At 40.1% G+C, this 15,409-nt stretch overlaps 1 protein-coding gene across 7 annotated transcripts in view; it reads right to left on the reverse strand.

Annotated features, from left to right (window-relative positions):
- Positions 1-15,409, reverse strand: part of lhpp (phospholysine phosphohistidine inorganic pyrophosphate phosphatase) — a 111,607-nt gene that overhangs the window by 77,635 nt on the left and 18,563 nt on the right. For all 7 annotated transcript variants that reach the window (XR_009507490.1, XR_009507489.1, XM_059947742.1 and 4 more), the window contains 2 exons: positions 6,514-6,701; positions 1,488-1,641 (listed from right to left, as the gene is read on the reverse strand). Coding sequence is in view for 5 of the 7 variants with exons in the window: in XM_059947742.1 (XP_059803725.1) it covers positions 1,488-1,641; positions 6,514-6,701 (342 nt within the window). In the remaining 2 variants the exon portion in view is untranslated. The remainder of the gene's footprint in view (positions 1-1,487; positions 1,642-6,513; positions 6,702-15,409) is intronic.

Genomic DNA, 15,409 nt, shown 5'->3' on the forward strand with positions numbered 1-15,409 from the left:
ATTTTCAATTATACACCAAAGCCTCTCTTTCAAATGACCACTTGACCTTTGCTTGAGCAGCCATTAACCTTCCATCGCCTAGCGCAAGCTTACACTGGCTTGACCGGAGACATTACACTACCAGTTCCATTTTCTCACCTAAAATAGATGCTGAATGTAAATCAATATATTTATTCTAGTCTCTCTGAGTGATTTCGCCACTCTGGCATAACTTTTTAACTTCCCATGTTCTGATGAAAATTCAGATCCACCTTGAAAATTCTGAGTTTCCTCTGGAGTCTCACTGTATTCTTATCAATCTAGATCTGTATCGTATTCATAGCTGCACAAATTCCTTCTCAATGCACTGCGTTTTAAACATTGCAATTGCATTTCTGAATATAAGAATAGAATTATAAATCTTACTTACTTTATAATAAAATTCTACATTGTTTCAGTTGTGTAGTTTGTGAGCAACCATCTGGTCCTGCCTAGCTGCTTTTGCACGATTTTTGCTTGTTTAGAATCACAGAGAAGTACAACACAGATACAGGGCCTTCGAGCCATCTAGTCCATGCTGAAGCTACTTAAACTGCCTACTCCCATCAAGCTGCACCGGGACCATTGTCCTCCAAATTCCTACAATCCATGTACCTACTCAATGCACCACTTGTGCTGGCAGCTCATTCCACATTGTCACAACCCTCCAAGTGAAGAAGTTTCCCCTCATGCTCCACTTAAACTTTTTACTTTTCATCCTTAACCCATGACCTCTGGCTGTAGTCCCACCCAACCTCAGTGGAAAAAGCCTGCTTGTATTTACCCTGTCAGTATCCCTCATAATTTTGTATACCTTGATCAAATCTACTCTCAATCTTTTACATTCTAAGGAATACAGTCCTATCCTAGGGCTTACTTTCCTTGATTTAATTCAAAGCTTAATGATTGATGGAGATTTCCAGGTTGTTATTGCTGTTCTAATAGCAGCTTGCCACGAGAAGGTGCCAAGCTGCACATGGATGTTATTCTTCCCATTCTTAACAATGAAGGGAGTTCTGACCTAACCCAATAGTGGCTCGCTTGCGTGATCAATAACAGAGCACATTATACTTTCAAGCTGCATCCACCATTACTCTCTGACACTTTGTTAAAGCTTTATGCCTTTGAGATTATCAGTAAAACCCTTGTGCAGCACACAAAATTATATCTGTTTGGTATTTCCATTTTAAAGTTACTTTAACATTATTATCCAAAGCAACACACACAAAATGCTGGAGGAACTCAGCAGGTCAGGCAGCATCTATGGAAATGAGTAGACAGTCAGACATTTCAGGTAGAGATGCTTCTTCCGGACTAACAGTCTTGTTTATTAATTTCTCAGAGATTTCATGAAGGGAACCTGTTTTTTCCTCCATTTACATAATTTAAAACGGAATCATGTATATAGCAAGAAAACTTGCAAGCTTTAAGCTTTAAGCCATTCATCTTCAACAAAGAAAGCTTCTTACCCTTTGCCAAGAGAAATCAAGATGGGCTTCTCTAGCCCCATCAGAACTTGAAAAGCTTCATTGATGTTTTGGTATGTAAAATACTCTGCAGCATCTCCAATCACAACGCAGGTGGGGTTGGACTGGTCAATCTGATTAAACTCTGGTCGAAGATCTACAATTAAATTGAACAATAGCGATACATTACGTACTGTGTTGCCAGTTCTATTATTTCTTCTGATTAACTTTGTGAATATTTTTGGGATCATACAGCATTGAAACAGGCCCCTCAGCACCCAAGTCTATGCTAGCCATCAACCACATATTTATACTATTCCCATCAATTCCTCCCAAATTCTACCACTCACCTACAAAATATTCAAAATTTACAGCAACCAATTAGTCTACTATCTTGCATGCCTTTGTGATGTGGGAAGAATCCACAACACCCTAAGGGAAAAAGAAGAACTTGCAAAATATTTCAATAGTTCAGCTGTAAAGATGAATTAGCAACATGCAAGCCGCTTTCTCTTTTCTAGCAAGGTTTCAATAGTGATAGGAAAAAATAACTCTGGCTACAAAGAATATGGTACAGATAGAGGAAGGCAACATATACACACACAATCTACCTCGCTAGTGAGCAGGATAACAGGGGTGCTGTACAGTTACAGACTAACATGTGAAGTGGACCCCCTGCTCCATGCTGCGGCCTATTACAACTGCTAGGGGAAGCGGTGTGAGAGGATGCAAAAGCGCGGTAAGCTCACCTGTATTTGAGCGAGACCTAAAACGGTTCCATGCAGGAACTCGCTCTCGACTATTCTACCCGCTAACGTTCCATCACCAGAAAATAAACTGGACTGCTTGTGTCTACATTTGAATCAGTGGGAGATGAGGTACTGCTGCACACTCTTCCTTGTGCAACTGGATCCTTGATTTTTCTCCCAGTCAGTTTAGATTGGCAACAACACCTGCTCCACAGTTTCCACTGGCACAGGTGCTCCACAGGCTCTGTGCTTAGCTCCCTGCAGCCAATATCATTCCAAACCCAAGACAGTCTTCAAAAAGATTACTAGCCAGTAGTACCGACTTCAACAATCATGAAATGCTTTTGAGCATCTGGTAATGGATCATATAAAAACCCACCTTCCTGTTATATTGGACCGTTTCCAGATCACCTAATGCTCAAGCCAGTTCATTGATGATGCCATAGCCTTGGTCCTCCGCTCTGTCTTGTCCCTCCTCTACCAAATAATACCTCATACAGCAGGATGTTGTTCATCAACTTCAGCTTAGTGTTTCTAAGATCCCTCAGAGGTTGTTGGGTAAACTGTCCTCATTGGGACTCAACACCCCTCTTTGTAACTGGATCTTGGCCTTTCTGCCAGAAAGACCCAAGTCAGTCTGAGTTGGCAGCAACAGCTCAAGCTCCATCACACTGACCGCTGGTACCTCCCAGAGCTGAGTGCTCAGCTGTTCACACTGCAGATTCACCACTGCACTGTGGGATTCAGCTCAAACCACATCATCACGTTCACTGATGATACAACGGTGGTTGGCCTCATCAGCAACAGCAATGAACTGGCATAGAGAGAGGAGGTAGAGAGGCTTTCAAATGGTGTGAGAACAACAACCCGAGTCTCAAAGTGGACAAGACAAAAGAGGTAACTGTGGACTTCAGGGAAGATGCAGGTCAACCACTCTCCATAGCTCATCAATGGCTCAACCATGAAGAGTGTTAAGAGACAAAGTTCCTTGGTGTGCAGATAATGGACGATCTAAACTGGCTCCACAGGGCTATGAATGTCAGAATAGGTAACAGCTTCTTCCCTTAGGTTGTGAGACTAATGAATACCCAGCCACCACTGAGGTCTTGTCACGAGGACAACCAGCTGTTTACCTGTGTTTCAAAGTGTATTTTAAATTATATTTTATTAATTTATTTGTAGTAATATTCTGTTTTATGCATGTGTAATATATATTTTGTTTGTGGTGTGATCCAGAGCATTGTTGTTTCATTTGGTTGAAAATATATACAGTTAGATGTCAATAAACTTGAACTTGAACACGCACAAAAGAAAAAATAGAAAGTGCAAAATTTGCTAATTTTAATGGTATAATTTTGATGACACTAAGGATGAGGGTGTTGTGGATAGTGTGGAGGGCTGTCAGAAGTTACAGGGGAACATCGATAGGATGCAAAACTGGGCTGAGAAGTGGCAGATGGAGTTCAACCCAGATAAGTGTGAAGTGGTTCATTCTGGTAGGTCAAATATGATGGCAGAATATAATATTAATGGTAAGACTCTTGGCAGTGTGGAGGATCAGAGGGATCTTGGGGTCCGAGTCCACAGGACACTCAAAGCTGCTGTGCAGGTTAACTCTGTGGTTAAGAAGGCATATGGTGCATTGGCCTTCATCAATCGCGGGATTGAATTTAAGAGCCAAGAGGTAATGTTACAGCTATATAGGACCCTGGTCAGATCTCACTTGGAGTACTATGCTCAGTTCTGGTCACCTCACTACAGGAAGGATATGGAAACTATAGAAAGTGTGCAGAGGAGATTTACAAGGATGTTGCCTGGATTGGGGAGCATGCTTTATGGGAATAGGTTGAGTGAACACAGTCTTTTCTCCTTGGAATGGCGGAGGATGAGAGGTGACCTGATAGAGATGTATAAGATGATGAGAGGCATTGATCGTGTGGATAGTCAGAGGCTTTTTCCCCAAGGCTAAAATGGCTAACACAAGAGGGCACAGTTTTAAGGTGCTTGGAAGTAGGTACAGAGGAGATGTCAGGGGTAAGTTTTTTTTTATGCAGAGAGTGGTGAGTGTGCAGAATGTGCTGCCAGCTACGGTGGTTGAGGCAGATACGATAGGGTCTTTTAAGGCAGTCTTGGATAGGTACATGGAGCTTAGTAAAATAGAGGGCTATGGGTAACCCTAGGTAATTTCTAAAGTAAGTACATGTTCAGCACAACATTGTGGGCCAAAGGGCCTGTATTGCGCTGTAGGTTTTCTATGTTTCTATGTATTTTGCAATAGAATGGTTAAAGTTGAATGTTTTGGTTAATAAAGAATAGATAATCTATTCCGCAACGTTAAAATGTCCAACACCTCCTACTGACTTTGAAGAGTAGTCCAGTTCCTCAATGTTAGTATCTCACAGCAATGTCAATAAACCAGCATGCACAGAGCTGCAATACTGCTCGCTGATCTTCCTGTGGTCGGTGCAGAGCTCACAACAGGCTGGTGCAGCTGCAGCATTCAGTAATTTCAGCTGGGACAAAGCAGCTTGTTTCCCTTGCAATGTACAGTCAGTGGCCAATTTATTAGGTACCTCCTATGTTAGGGACTTCCTTTATTTGGCATTTTTCCATTTGTTAAAAACAATAGTGATAATAACAATAATATTTAGGAAGAATATCCAATGAAATGAAGATAGACGTTTCTGACTAATGGTGAAATCAGCCTACAAACAGCTCTCAGGAATGGAATGCTTCTGTAACTCAGACTGCCTGAGCGTAACAGCTGAAAATATCCTCTTGTTGATCAAATTACTGAAGCAACTTAAACTATTTTAAAAGTTCTATGAACAGCAATGTGCTAGAGAGGCACTGAACTACCTACTGGGTTTTTCTTTTCAGATCCTGCACAATCCTATGATCTACACATTTTACTTCTCAATGGTAATGGACTCCTGGAATTAACCATCAGAGAACGTCTTTAAATATGCCTTTTGCAATTTTGTCACAGAGTATTGCATAAAGATCTGGCTTTTACAACCTTTCTCCCATTAACCATACATAAACTATATTCCCAGTTCATCAAGTCACATTATCTGGTTTATGATAACAATTTAGCTAATGAAAAATCTGTTAATGGTAACTAAACACTGCTTCACTTTTGCACCATATAATTTTCTCTTTCCAATAAAGACCCAGCAAAATTATGAGACACGTTCTGAGAAACATAAGAATGGGAGCAGGCCAAACTACACAAGCAGGTTCAATTAGATCATAAGCAATATACACACATGCTGGAGGAACTCAGCAGGTCAGGCTGCGTCTATGGAAATGGGTAAACAGTCGGCATTCCAAGCCGAGACCCTTCTTCAGGACTGATAAATGGGAAGATGACAGAATAAAAGAGTGGTGGGGGGGGGTGGCGAAAGAGGCGAGATGGAAGGTGATAGATGAAGCTAAGTTGGTGGGAGAAGACAGGTCAAGGGCTGGAGAGGGAAGGATCTGATATGAGAGGAGAGTTTATCATAGGAAAAAGAGGGGACCCAGGGGGAAGTGATAAGCAGCTGAGAAAAGGTAAAAGATCAAAGCAGGGAATGTGGGTGGTGTAGAATTTGTTTACCCAGAAGGAGGTATCAGTAATGTGCCATCAGGTTGGAGGCTACCCAGAGGGAGAATAAAGTGTTGTTCCTCCACCCTAAGGGTGGCCTCAGCTTGGCAGAAGAGATGGCCTTGGACAAACACATCTGAATGGGAATGGGAATTAAAATGTTTGGTCACCAGAAGGTCCCACGTCCAAAAGCTCAGCAAAGTAGCCCCCCAATTTACAGCGGATCTCACCAACGTAGAGGAGGCTGCATCAAGTTAGCACCGGCTACAGTAGACAACCCCAGCAGAATCACAGATGAATCACCTGGAAGGGCTGCCTAGGGCCCATAATGGAGGTGAAGTAGGTGGTTTATGGACAGGTGTAGCACTTGGGATGCTTGTAGGAATGTGCTGGGAGGGAGATTAGTGGAGTGGGATGAATGGATAAGGGCATCATAGAGGGAGAACTCCCTGTGGAAAGTGGGGGGGGTGGTGTGGAGGTAAAGATATGTTTAGTGGTAGGATAGTTTTGGAGATGGCAGAAGTTGCAGTGGATACTTTATCATTCCCACCCCACAAAAACCTAGTAATGTAATTTTTTGCAAAGCAGTATTGTGCTGTACATGAAAAAGTATTATTTATCCAATGAAGGTTTAGTAAATTCAACAGCAACAAACTGTTTGAATACTGAGAAAGGATCTAGTTTGAATACTAACCATCGTGTACAAGAAGATGAGGTCTAAGTCCTCGTTCCTTCAACACTCGACAAACAGCAGGGGCAGGAGCAAAGACTTCATCCACAGTGATATCAAACCCCAGATTCTGCAACTTTTTCACAAACTTTTCCCGGGTAGCTTGTGTTTCATTGGTACAGAAACGTACTTTTAAATTGGCTTCTTTGAGTCTGCACAAGATAGAAAGTAAACCTTAAAAGTTAAGTCTTTAAAAGAATGAAAGAGATCAAAATAATTAATAAATTTATTCCCGTTAGCAACTTGGGAGAACTCTTCGTACCATAGTATAATATACCAGCATTATACATGCTGAGATGTTGGTCATTACATTATTTCCAAAAGTTAAGCAGCATAAGGCTTAATAGCGTCAGAAGCTCCACAGCAGTAATTCAAAACTAAATTTATATTACCAACAGTAGAAAATTGAAAGCATGCTCATTCTTTAAAGTTGTAATAAAATATCCAAAACAATCCAATGTTCTATAGTTTCCACAAGTAATGACAGCAAATTGTTACCAGTCATGATCATTACTCTGAAAAACTACACGACTTATATATCTGTACATATACTGATTTGATGCGGATCAAGAATCAGGAACTATTTTCAGTGCAACTGCTATTGCAAACAATGTGCATACTAAATTAAATTAAAAATGGCATTAACTACTCTTGAACAACCCACTGACTCTGAAAATCTGCCATAATGCATGTGAATTTTCATTCTCTCAAGTAACACTTTCAAAGTGGTAGAAATAATATACTACAAAATAATTAATTTTGTCATTTTACCTCATCCCTTGTATATGTCTGAATCTTTATTTTCCTTTTTCATTAAATATTAGTAAGTTAGAAAGCAAATATGCTTAGCTTCCTTTTTGGAATCTATGATAACTACTTGAAATATTATTGACAAAATCAAAAGAATTTATAGTGCCGAGTGGCCATGAAAAACTGACTTGAATTTTAGCGAAAATAAATGAGGACATAACTTCAGAGAGCTGCTAATTATAAACCTTGAAGATGTTGGAACTCTAACCTAAAAACCAAAAGAAGTGCTAGAAGTACTGACCAGGTGTCAAAGAGGTCAGAGTTCCTTCAAATTTCAAACTTATAATCAAAGTACATATACGTCACTATGTACTAGCCTGGGATTCATTATCTTGTGGGCATGCAGTAAATACAAAGAAACACAGTAGAATCAATGAAAAGTACACACAAAGACGGACAAACAACTTACATGCAAAAGATTCCAAATTGTGCAAATACAAAAGAAAAACAAAATAATCATCATCATAAATGTATTGCTCTGGTTAAGATTTGTACTGCTATGTTATGAGGTGTGAAGTATTCTATTTCAGCAGTCTTCTGTAGAAGTAATGTGTCTTGCTGGAAAGTGTTTTGGCTTCAGCTAAAGATAAGGAGCCATATTGTCCATAATATGAGTGAGTGAGAGAGAGAGGGGGGGAGGAGGGGGGGGAGAGGGAGAGGGCGAGGGGGGGAGAGAGGGGGGGAGAGAGGGGGGGAGAGAGGGGGGGAGAGAGGGGGGGAGAGAGGGGGGGAGAGAGGGGGAGAGAGAGGGGGAGAGAGAGGGGGAGAGAGAGGGGGAGAGAGAGGGGGAGAGAGAGGGGGAGAGAGAGGGGGAGAGAGAGGGGGAGAGAGAGGGAGAGAGAGAGGGAGAGCGGGGCACAAGGGAGGATGCCGCAGAATGTCGTTGGAAGGAGAGGCCTCATTGCAATAAGTGCTTTGTGCAGATGAATGGATCCAATGAGGAAGGGTCAATACCCCTGAGAGGAGAGCCAGATTGTTTGAGATGGTCTTTGAAGTTCAGAATGTGTCAGGTGCTTTCACACAGACTGTGGGTCCAGGGTGTGAGTAAGAGATATACCCCTGAATACTCCAGTATACTGGTTTAACTGGAATGGCCCTTTTACTTTTCTTTTCTTTTATTGTCCTGTAACTGTTTGCTAAAGTTGAAAATTTGGTAAATATATTTTCTTTATAATATTATGCAGTTGTACAATCTGCCATTTCTAGGCGACTGATAACTATGTGCAGACAGTATTTACATATAATTCGGTCAAATCAAAGTTTCTTTAATCAGAACATCATGATGTTTCTGTTTGGTTGAACCCCAAATCATACCAACCCTACATATCCATCGTTTATGGCAGGTGGTCGTCTCACCACTGAGTCACAAGCTGTTAGCAGGGTTAGCTAACGAGCCAAGTCTATATACAAGCTTGGTGAGAGGGTGACACAAATAATAAAAACATTAGTGTAGAGTTTTTATAACTGGGCCTATAGGAATCAATTCAGTGCTGGAGTGAATGAAGTTATTCACTCTGATTCAGGAGCCTGATGGTTGCAGGGCAAAACTCTTCCTAAACTTGGTGGTGTGGGACCTTAAGCTCTTGAACCTCCTTCCCAAAAACAAGAAGAAAGCATAGCTGGAAGGTGGGATCCTTGATGATGGGAGCACTATTACAAAAACATAGCATCTTGTAGATGTACACAATAGTGGGGAGAGTCTTACCTGTGATGGAGTGGACTGTGTCCATTTCTTTTTCTAGGTTTTTCTGTTCAAGAGCATTGGTGTTTTCATACCAGGCTATGATGCAACAACCATGCATCTATAGAAGTTTGTCAAAGTTTTAGATAACATGATGAATCTTTGCAACCTTCTAAGAAAATAGAGTTACTGCGGTGCCTTCCCTGTAATGGCAAGGAAACGATAATGCCGACTAATTTATAGTTACTGACCCTCTCCACCTCTGATCGCCTAACGAAGATTGGCTCATGGACCTCCGGTTTCTTCTTTCTGAAGTTAATAATTAACCCTTTGGTTATTATTTGGTTATTGATTACTTATAATCAATAATCAAAAGGGAAAGAATAAGAATATAATTTTCTGTTGCAGAGAAGTTGGCAAGGACAGGCAGATTGCAGTAAGAAAATACCTGTGATATGATAAGATCAGACCAATTGATTTGATGGGGGAAAGAGCGTGATTCTCCTTTTTGTGTTACATGTAACAAATAGCAAGGCTGTAGACTATGCCCAGCAGGTCAAGCTGTAATTTGTCCTGTCTAGGAAGAAACAAGGTTGAGAGGAGGTGTTGGAAATAGATGAGATACAGTCAAGGGGCTCTGTCTTTATGGTTGAGGTGAAGGTACATTTCAGGAAGAAGGCATATATGAAAGATGTCACCATTAGAACAAATAAAACAGAGATGGACAAACTTGCAGAATTGACTCCTTCCTAAATGTAGCATGGGAGGAACTATATTGAAGAACAATATGGGAGCCTATAGACTTGTATGGATGTTCATGGCTGGTCTTTCCAGACTGACCGAAAGATCCAGAACAAAGAGACGGACCATTTGAATATGTGAACTGAGAATTCTTCCAATATAATATTCAACATTCATAGGTTAATTACCATTTTCATCTCTCTTTCCCATTGTTTTTATTTCTGTCAAATAGAGTCCTAATACATAGTTCAATTGTATTGAAGTTGACCAACAACTCAGCTTATACTTGCTGCAATCACTAATCCGATTATGCAACTGCTGCATGGATCCTCCAAGCACTTATATCAAGTCTGAAAGATGTTCCAAAACAGAGCGGCGCACTTGCTAGGCACCCTTACTAGCCCATCCATCACAACAGAGAGGCTGACAAGAGATCTGTGCCACTCATATCCCTAATTGGACTGCTATTTTTGACGAGAAGATTACTACAAATAAAAAATAATAAATCCAATTCACAGCTAAAACTCAATATATATGATTGTTTGGGAATGGTAAAGTGTACCGCAAGGGTTCCTATGTCATTATTAAGCACAAATGTGAAAGAAAGGTAGCTTTGTTTACCAAGAGATTTCTAATGGACTGAACTCTTGTTAAACATTACCAGTTGCAATAAACTGTTTCATTACAAGCAAATTGTTGGTTGCAAAAATAACACCACGCCTCCAAAAGATAATGAAGCCATTGAGCTTAATCGATGTCCGTGCTGGAAAATACAACAGACTCCATTCAGGGCAGCAAACGAAAGTGTATGACTTGACAAGTCTTCTTAATGAGAATGATGATCAGTTTCTTTAGCACTATTTATCTTTACTAATTGTGGTTAGTGTGAATTATCAATTACAGTTAGAGGTAATTGCCCTTCATACAGAAAGCTTTTTTAGTTCATTCAGGGCCATTAATGTAATGCTACAATTAACGGTCACATTTACATTACCAATATATCTCCATTGTTCTAAATTGTAAAGTAATTTCATTTTTCACAGGAGAGCCTCTCATAATTTACTGATGCAATTGACTGAATAAGTAGAGAGACTGCCATGGGGCTAATCAGTGATAATGAATTATCATTTGACCTTGTAAAGGTAATGCACAACACATGCTCTCTTCAGATAACTAGAGATGACATCTGCTGCAACTTTGACTTCAGTAAAGTTTGTGTTCAAATAGGGAATTAAAGGCAGCTAAATATTTCAAATATATAGTATAACATTCTACCGGGCTTATGGCAGGATATTTTCCCTCTTTTCATCAAATTGGTAAATGAACAAAATATCTGATTCAGCATAAAATTAAAAAGATAATCTGTATTTTTACTACTGAGAGATTTGAAAGGACAGGTTGGCCCATCAGGTGAAACCAACATTCAACTAATTTCTCCCTCGGCTGCAGGCTAGTTTAAAATATTTTCCATCAATACGAACCCTATAGTGCAAACATGCCAACCTTCTGCACTGCAGGTCATGATGCTCTGAAAGAAAATATTTCCATATAACAGAGACCATTGGGACATGGAAGAAAACCGAGCATCTGGGAGAAATTCATGTAGTCATAAGCAGAGTCTACAAAATCCATGCAGACAGCACCAGAGTTCAGAATTGAACTGGATTGCTTGAGTTGTGTGATACCTTGATGCGGGACAAAAGGTAATAATTACTTTAAAATTAGAAAACAATTTTACAATGCTGTATATACGTTACATTAATCATGAAGCAATGTAATCATTTACATTACTTGTATTAATTGCAAAATACTTGTATATTAAGCATTCGAGTAGTTTAAGAAATTATGAATGCTATTTCCAGCTTTTAGCATGGTTCATCTTCAAGTTGGAACTGTACCAGTTTGCTTCTTTCAATCTCACAAATTAAAAAGCAAGTAGGCATTTGAATTAATTTTTAGTTTCAATAATAGCTACAACTAAATCAGAGTATATATGAATCTGACATTTCTTCCCCAGGTATGTCAATGATTGAAATACTCTACTAAGTGTCCATAAACAACTGGTCAGTCACCTTTAAAAAGCTGCATTTTAAAGCAATATGTATAGCCAAAATTATGCAATGTTTTGCTAACTCAGAGTTTTGTTGTAAGATTGGTTTGGGTTTTTTTCCCTCCTCCTAATTATTACAATAAAAAACTGCAAAATCTGAGGCATGTTTATGGACAGAGACCACAGCTCAAGGAAGTTCAAACAGTATGGCAAGAACCAAGTGAACACAAAATTTTCAAGATTGGGATTCAGATTTATTTATCACATACAGTGAAATGGGCCACTTACATTAACAATCAACACAAGGATCTGCTGGAGGCAGCTCCAAATGCAACCCACACATTCTGCCACCAGTATAGCATGGCCACAATGTTCACCAGAACAGCAGCAGAATCCTTTCCTCCCTCCCATCCATCCATCACCACACAAGCACAGTCCTCCAATGTTAGGACAGGCTTCCTCTGTGCCTCCAGCCTCCACTGGACTCACGGACATTGAGCCTCCAACTTTCCCAGAGCTTCAGCCACTGGGCCTCAACATCCAAACTTCCGACTGATATTCAGGCTTTAAGCTTCGGTATTGCCATGACTTGACGATGACAGGGCACCAGACTACAGGCCTTGAACTCTACACTCACCAGCTTGCATATCTAAGGGGTCACCAGGCTCTCAAGCCTCCTGCCTGCACAGATCTCTGATCCTGCTGATCCAGCAGGGGATCATCATCCCTGCTAATCTTTATCCAGAATACTTACCAGCTTGGCATCCATCCATGTCCTTTGTCCACGTCATCGCTGGCCTTTGAATGCAGATGACCTTTTCTCGTCATGCAAAGCAAATTTTGCTACAACTTGCAAAATGCTAAAAGATTAGCCATGGAACAAAGTGCAAATAATAGATTTTGTTGTTTGAATAATATAGCAAAAAGTAACACGCAGATTGAAGTTTAATTTGTATTTACTTGCCAAGTTGTTAATTTGAAACCTGGAATGATCTACCAGGTCATGGGCATTTAAGCCTCATGAATTTGTAATCTCAAGAATTACAAATTATAATTTAAAGTTGTCCTCTAGCTCATTTAAGAAAGAAATCTTACTAACAGAAAAAAATATCAACTATGAGATTGATATCAAAGATTAAAGACTCTTCGTTTCATGTTTTTAATTATTTATTGCTCGTTTATTATTCTTTCTTTTTGTATTTGCATAGTTTGCTGCCTTTTGCACATTGGATAAATGCCCAAGTTAGTGCAGACTTTCATTGATTCTATTATGGTTATTATTCTATTATGGATTTATTGAGTTTGTCCACAAGAAAATGAATCTCAGGATTGTATATGGTGACATATATATGTACTTTGATAATAAAATTACTTTAAAATTTAGTGGGAGAAGGTAATTTTGGAAATTTGAGGAAGCTCTCTTTGCAATTAATTTTATTAAATGTGGGTTCAGATTCGTTCCCCATCTTTTGGCTTCTACAGGCCACAGTGGAAAACCCAGACCTAGAGCTACTTCAGGCTGTAATGGCGGGTTAAGTTTGAAATACATAGTGGGGAAAAATAATATATTTTTCAATAAACCATGACGGTCATGAGTAAGGAGTGGATTATCTTCATGCCTCCTATCTTTAGTATACACAGTAGAACAGGTGAAATAAAATGGCAGGTTGCAGGTCATGGGACAGAATGAACCAGGGAAAGGATGCAGATCACCTTGTGGGGCTGTTTGAAGTATTTATGTGAAGCAAGGTTTTAATCGGTAGCAGAGAGTTGATTGGTACCAGTGGGATGTTGGTCATTGTAACAAGCTGGAGGGTGAGGGTAAGGGACAGTTCTGGAGCTTGAGGAACAACAAATGAGAGTGGGAATTGCTTTATTTAAAGTGAGCCAACCTAAACAAAGTTCCTAGTATTGAATTCAACAGGCTGGGAGACCAGAAGGCCTGCTTCTGTATCATCCACAGGGCATACATGCACCAATTAAAGAAAGCAACTTCCTGATGTGCATTGTATGCCATAGTTTGTCCTCCATTTCTCAGCAACTCCGGGTATAAGCATATCATATGCACTAGAAGATGGGGAATGAGGGGACTTCTGGTCTCTAATGTTTTCCAAAGCATCTCAGGCCACTAAGAAGTGTTGGATTGTGTTTTTAACACTGAAGTATAACAGCAGTTCAGTTATTAACATTTTAGCTCTAGGTCCCAGAATGACATTCAACCATATTGTTGGGATGGAAACATACTGAGCACAAACAGGAATTTCTCTATAGTAGGGTTTCCCAACCTGGGGTCCACGGATGCCTCAGCTAATGGTAGAAGTCCATGGCATAAGAAAGGTTGGAAAATCCCTGCTTCAGAGAATTCATATCCAGTGCTCAAACGTTGCCTTGGTGGAAATCACACTGAGTCACAATGGGTTGAAAGTTGAATAATTCATTTTCACTGGTACAAAAGGTGTGCATTTTTGATAGGAACTAAGACACACTACTGGCACATAGTAGGAGTTTTGTAAGATTGGCTGTGTTAGACCTGACCGAGGGATCACAGATCTTAACCATGATGTATTGTACTTGAAATGAAAGCTGGCCCATTGGCTTGCATTAATTTATTGCTTTTCAATGACTTAAAAATATAGTCATTATGATTTACGATGGAACCCCATGGACTTGTGTAGTTCTTTGGAGAGTTGACATTTAGATCAGCATTTTATTTTGGGAGTTGAGATGGTTGGAGGGAAGGTAAGGTGAAAGAATGCCATCGTGATGTTACCTATAGTTCCTAGATAGTGTGCATATTTGTAATTTTCTCCCAGGATCGTCACTTTGTCATTGTGGAGAGGCTTGTGAATTCCTGAGATCCCAAAATCAAAGGCATCTGGAGCTTGGGTCCTGGTAGGATCACCCATAATGGCAAGGCCAAGGGAAGGTTCCTGACAAAGAGCAATCCAACCAAGACCTCAACAGTAGAGCTGGTGGAAGGTGATGATGACACATCACAATAGCAGTGAAGGTTGAGGACAGCTGCAACAGTGAAAGATCTCTAGTTATCTTGCCTTCCATATCACTGTGTCCTTAGCCTGATCTGTCAATGACTGTGTGGTGGCTGCTATGCATCAGCCTCCCCCTGTTAAACAAAGTCACACACAGGAGTTCTACATTAAGAGAATCCACCCAACATCCCAGATTAAGTAACCCACCAACAGACAGCCCCTTAGAAGAATATCATACTTGACTTGAGTGATTGCATTACAACATTTGCATTGCAATCTTTCATAAAAGTTTCAAAGTGCAAATGGTTTGAGGACTAAATTGGTTATGAAGAACATTTACCTTAGTGATATTTCTGAATGGATAATTTTCCTTTCCTTTGGGTTTTCTACACAGAATTGATTTCTTATCCTAGCTGATAAGGATAACTCATGATGATTTCTTAGCCCGGCAGAAGGGATAACTGAGAATCCCGCTGCCATGGCCCAACCATGTTACTCTATAAATAAGAAAATTCTAGAAATAATCGATGGACAATGTGCAAATATGCATTCAATGTTGACTAGCTGTCCTCGTCTTCCCAAGGCTGA

Source organism: Hypanus sabinus, chromosome 22 (assembly GCF_030144855.1).
Source record: "Hypanus sabinus isolate sHypSab1 chromosome 22, sHypSab1.hap1, whole genome shotgun sequence".
Taxonomy (NCBI): Eukaryota; Metazoa; Chordata; class Chondrichthyes; order Myliobatiformes; family Dasyatidae; genus Hypanus; species Hypanus sabinus.